The 5,958-nt window shown below is 41.5% G+C and overlaps 1 protein-coding gene across 2 annotated transcripts in view; it reads left to right on the top strand.

The window, feature by feature from the left end:
• MTPN (myotrophin) overlaps positions 1 to 5,958 on the top strand; it is a 52,713-nt gene that overhangs the window by 25,596 nt on the left and 21,159 nt on the right. For both annotated transcript variants that reach the window (XM_019544653.1, XM_019544654.1), the window contains exons 2-3: positions 338 to 451; positions 1,135 to 1,218. In XM_019544653.1, the coding sequence (XP_019400198.1) occupies positions 338 to 451; positions 1,135 to 1,218 (198 nt within the window). The remainder of the gene's footprint in view (positions 1 to 337; positions 452 to 1,134; positions 1,219 to 5,958) is intronic.

Here is a 5,958-nt window from a genome sequence, read left to right as displayed (position 1 = left end):
TGTGTGTGTACGCACGCGGCAACTGTCAACTTTTTTCTAAAAATAATTTTATTCTGTACTAGAAAAAACAAACATATTTAGTTTTCTAAATAAGCACTCTGTATATTTAATATACAGAGTTTATTAATTGTGCTACAAGCATGTAAAATGTTCATGTTTTGAAGACGTGCAGGAACAGATGTCTCCTGTTTGGGTTAGTTTAGTAGTCCCTTGGAAGGCTTGGACTTATGACCTTCTTATTGTTTTGTTTGGTGCATCCATGTTGTTGGATTTAGCTCATTAAATAACATCACTGAAGAAAATCTAATGATTGATTTTTGTTTTGCTTTTTTTTAAGGGTGAAGATGTCAACCGGACATTGGAAGGTGGGAGGAAACCCCTTCACTATGCAGCAGATTGTGGACAGCTTGAGATTCTGGAATTTCTGCTATTAAAAGGAGCTGATATCAATGTATGTAGTCAAATTACAGGTGCACAAACTGATTTTCTTTTTTCCTGCCATATAATAATGTTGGAGTTCTGTAGCCATGATGGCTCTGGAAATATATGAAGCCGAGTTTCTGTGGTATCTTTTATTGGACTAAAAGAAAAAGTCTGATAAGCTTCTGGGTACAATGCACCCTTCTTCAGATCTGAGAGAAAAAGACGGATTAAGCTCCTCAGGCGTGAAGAAGAGTGCTTTATGCCTGAAAGCTTATCATACTTTTCTCCCAACTATACAGTTAGACTAACAAAAGATATCACAAAAAACTTTTTTTGTTTTGTGTAATTGGTTAATGTAAATATGGAAAAGGCTTTGTCAGACTGAGACTGTCTCAAATGAACCTGTCGGTGGGCCTTTTCGCAATAATGGCACCACAAAACTGGAATTTTGTTAAACCCAGCTATTTTAGAGAGATGATGAGCCAAGAAAGTTTTCCTCAAAATTATCAGTCTTCAACAGTTACTGTTTGGCATTATTATAAGTCCCAATATTTTTTTTTTCCTTCTAGCTTGTTGAAATATCATAAAATTTCAGGGGGATTAAAAATTTGGCTTACTTCATTGTAATAAACATTGAAATTAATAGGATGAAGAATTTTAATATTATTAACTTGTACATTAAATAAAATGTCCCTTTCTCACTTTTTTAAGGCTCCAGATAAACATAATATCACACCACTCCTATCTGCAGTCTATGAGGGCCATGTTTCCTGTGTGAAATTGCTCCTCTCAAAGGTGAGACATGCGTTTACCCAGCCCTTGATCTTACGGTGACTTAACTATTAATAGAGATATGGTACTTTGGTCAAATATAAGTGGGTTCAAAATGAGTGAGTAATTCATGTAATTGGACCACAAACTGGTGACCTCAGGATTGTTGTTCTTGGGCAGAAAAAATTTAAAAACATTTGAATAGGACATTGTGGAATAAGAAATCATCTGCAAACTAAACTGTTAGGTATGGCTTAAGCAGGAATGCAGATTCTGATTTCATTACCTGAGCTAGCTTTTGTGACATCTTTGTTCCCATCAGTTCTTTGCGTGCCTTGTTACACTCCCCACCTGCTCTGTCCTGCTTTCCCCCTTATTGATTGTAATTACTCAATCCGCTTTTTATGCTCTGCTCTGCTCTGTCCTGTCCTTTCACAGCATCTGATGAAGTGAACTTGGGTTCACAAAAGCTTGTGTACATGTGTGCTCACTCTCACAGTGTGTGTGTCAGTTTATAATGGAACATATTGACTTTGTCACTGGCTATTCTTCACTTTATATAGAAAACAAGGCAGAAGGTACTCGGGGGATTCAAGAACATGGCAAGCCATGCTAGTAGTTGTTGAGTGGCACTGAGCAGGTATGACCTGCCAATTGGAGGTAACCCATAGTTAGTCTGGCAAACCACTCATCAAACCAGTTATTGATGCCTGCACTGTGGTCTTGCCAGATATTCGGTGACATGATCTCTTGCAAAGCTGAAGTAAAGGCTGGGTAGATGGGTACCTTTATAGGCTAACTGAATAAGCTGTGTATAGGGAGCATAAACTTTCCTGAGCTCTAGCTCACTTCATTGGATGCTGTGAAAGAACAGCATAGAACAGTATATAAAGAAGAATGAGTGATTTGAATACTAGGTAGGGAGAAGGTATATCTACCCTGTCTTATGCCTGACTTCAGACTAACATGGCAGACTCTCTGCTCTTGCAGAGTTCCTTGGCTCTGTGCTGCCCCAGTTTTAATTTTAATGAGCAAAGACTAAAGGCCCTTTATCTGCTTGTGGCTATAGCGCCAAGGGCTCTGATGCATCCCTGAGGCTGAGTGCTGATCAGTTGACTGGACTGCAAACCAGATGTGCTGGGCACCTGGCTTGCTACTTTCCAGTGATGGAGAATCCTTAAGTCATGATTTCCTTCTTTCCCACCCCCAACCTGGTCCCAGAGTCAAGCCTCCTGCTATGCATGTGTAACATGTCAGTAGGAGTGATTGTTGCGATTACAGATCATATGCCATCACAACTTTAACTGAACTTCTGCCAGGGGTCTGAGATCCTGCTTCTGTGTAAACTGGATACTGCTTTGAAGTTTCCCATGGTTAATGTGCAAGTGGCCAACATCAAAGAGAAGTTGCTACAGTAACAGGAATTCTTTAGATGAATGTTATATATGTACATGCTATAGTCTGCTGTCATGCTTTTGATCAGTCCTTCACATTCTGGAATTCTGTAGTGTAGAACAGTGATTTCTCAACTGATGTGCTATGAGAGGCTCCCTGGTATGCCCTGAGAACTTTAGCATAACGAGAAGAATATTCTTCAGCCATTTAACACTAACGAATAAGCTGTATTGATGAGAGATTTGGAGAAGACTTGTGCATGTTTTGGTTGTGGAAGAGAGAGAACCAGCTGTGCACATGGAAATTCATCTACTGTGCATGTGTTGGCTCTGCAGGATGCGCAGTCTGCAAGCCTCATAAACAGCTGTGCTGCGGAATTTTGCTGTGGCAACAAGCTCTTAAGTATGGGTATGGGGAATGCCTTAACAGGTGTGCTGCAGAAAATTTTTATTAATGTAATTGTGCCTTGGACTGTAAAAAATTGAGAGACACTGGTGTAGAGGAAATGTATAAGTATATATCTATCGTACTTTTATCGTGTGTGTGTGGGGTTTTTTTCCCCAAGGCTTCATGGTATCCGAATTAGAGGTGCCATTCTTGATTAGACTTGGACTACACTAATGTAGCATTCCTTTCCTAAGAAAATTTCAGTTTTCTTTGCAGAAGTCTCAGGTACTAGGCATAAGAAATTCAATGTAGATTAAAGGCCATATGTGTACTGTATATAACTCCATTACAAAAAGCAGCTACAGAGCATGTACTTAATTATTCAACTTTTTCTATCAAGTGTCAGAACCAAATTCTTTAGGAATATTAGTACTGCCACAGAAGTCTTGTTTTCTTACAAAATAAAGAAACTAATTGTCAATCAATACATGAATTAAACAAACTTTAGTCTGGCAGAAGACTGAATGTTGAGTATCAAGTTCTGGCAAGCCTGCATTCTGTCCCTGCATACCTGCAAGAGACATAATTTATACGATATTGAATCATAAAAAATTAGGGTTGAAAGGCACCTCAGGAAGTCATCTACTCCAACTTCCTGCTCAAAGCAGAACCAGCCCCAACTAGATCATCCCAGCCGAAGCTTTGTCTACCTGTGTCTTAACCTCCAAGGATAGAGAGTCCACAACCTCTCTGGATAACCTGGTCCAGTGCTCTATTACCTTCCTACTGAGAGAATTCCTCCTAATATCTAACCTAAACTTCCCTTGCTGTAACTTGAGACAATTGCTGCTTGTTCTGTCATCTGCCACCACTAGAACAGTCTAGCTCCATTGTCTTTGGAACCACCCTTCAGGTAGTTGAAGGCTGCTATTAAATCCCACCCTGTCGTCTTCTCTAGACTAAATAAGCCCAGTTCCCTCAACCTCTCCAGAAGTCATGTGCCCCAGCCCCGAACCACTTTTGTGGCTTTTGCCCTCCATGTCTCTGTCTGATTTTGTCCACATCCTTACTCTAGTGGCAGGCCCAAAACTGGGCACAGCAGGAATGACCTGGTGTGGCATGGAGCACCACTCCACCATGGCTGCCAAACTGAGGTGCCCTCTGCCTACGTGGCAGCAGCAGGGGCACAACTCCATGCTGCTGCTGTTGCACCTAGCTTTTTTAGCTATGGTGGCACGGCACTCCCTTCTATATCAGGTCCTGCCCACTAGGTCACCAAGGTGACTCCAGCCCGGAGCTAGTGTGGAAATTTCAGGGGGGAGAGGACACGAGTCCCTTCTGCTCTGTCACTTTGGCCCCCTGTCTCCTTCTTCTGCTGTGTTGCCTCTGCTTTCCCATGCCTCTGCCGCATTGACAGTGCCCTTCTTCCCCCCCCCCCCCACACACACATTGCTTGTGCCCCCCAGATTCCTGTTTATCGCAACCCCATCTGCTGATGTTGCGACCCTATTTTGGATCACGACTCAACTTGGGAACTTCTGTGCTAGGGCTCCATATCTGTTCTCCAGGCATACTGCTGCAGGTGGAGATGAAGTTTTCTCCTTGCTGCCAGAGGTCACAAGATTCCACTTTCCTGGGAATCCATGTCCTCTCCCTTCTCTAGTGCTGTCTTTTGGCAGGTCTTCCTCCACAGTCTCAGAGGTCTCCTTCAGCACTGAATCACTGAAGTCTTCATGGTTGGAGGATGCTTCAAAGCCTTACTACCACCTCCTGCATCTCTTGCCTGTTCTCTGAGGGATACTCTGAGGAGCCAGCACTCACATTGCAGGCACACTTCCACCTGACTGTCATCAGAAAGAGAAATTGCAAGCTGCAGTCTCCACAGCACCAAACTAGGACCTGGGTGGATGCCTTGACAGTGAGCAGTCCTGCCTCACGGGTGCAAGTGGAGGTGGTAGTAGTGGCTCTGGCATTGAGACATACTTCAGCCCTTTCTCTGGTTCTCTTGATCTGTCGACTCTCTGGCTGTCCTTTTCCCAAGCAGACCTTCCCTAGCAAACTTGCCTGTAAGCTGGCTTGGTCCTGAAAGGTTCCTTTTTCTCTGCTTCCTCTCACCAAGCTTAAAGGCTCCCTTTCAAACTGCATGCCCTGTTTGCTGCCCCATGTCACTTGCTCTCTGGTTACTCAAGTTTTGCTTGTCTGTACTTAAAATGATCCTTGCTTCTTACCTATAAGATGTACTGATGTGAAATTTTGATGATCTTTACACTGCCGTCACAACAAATGTACTTGAGCTTGTCTAAAGATTTTTCCTATCCCCTTGTTAGAAAGGTTCGAAAATCCTGCTCTTACCGGAGGCAAAAATGGTCTGAAGTTGATAGTGCTGTGTGTGTGTGTGTTTCTCTGTAGGACACTTAATGTAGGTACTATGTGGGGAGTAATTCTTGCATTTTAAAATGAAAACTCAGTAGCTGCTGACAACTAAATTTTTAACACGTAAATAAGTGGAGAAATTAAAATAAAAAAAAATCTGGGGTACTGTTTGCTTATGTAATCGCTTGAGGCAGAACTGAGATTGAAAAGAGCTAGTTAATTATAGGTCAGCCAGAGCAGGAAATAAATTAGCCCTATTCTTTTTGATTCAAGTTTAATAGTCTTGGCCAAAAGTAGATTATGCTGAATAAGAGTTTACCAGCTTTTTGGAGGATTATTTTAAATTAATTGATACAGAACAGCCTGGCTAACATTACAGAAACTGCTATAATATATTCTCAGTCTGGTTGTCTGGGCATCGATTTTAACTATATGTATGAAAACAGCCTGTTAGCTTTATTTTATTTTTTTTTCTTTATTCATTAAACTTACTTTAGCAGAAATACTCAAATATATTTCAGGTGTCCAAAGAAGATGACTACTTTATACAAAAAGCACTTAGTGCAAAGTATGCACATAAATTTTGCATTTGTTAATCATAGAATCATA

Source organism: Crocodylus porosus, unplaced genomic scaffold (assembly GCF_001723895.1).
Source record: "Crocodylus porosus isolate Cpor-Errol unplaced genomic scaffold, CroPor_comp1, whole genome shotgun sequence".
Lineage (NCBI taxonomy): Eukaryota > Metazoa > Chordata > Crocodylia > Crocodylidae > Crocodylus > Crocodylus porosus.
The sequence above is the reverse complement of the archived record's forward strand: the minus strand, read 5'-3'. Positions and strand labels throughout refer to the sequence as shown.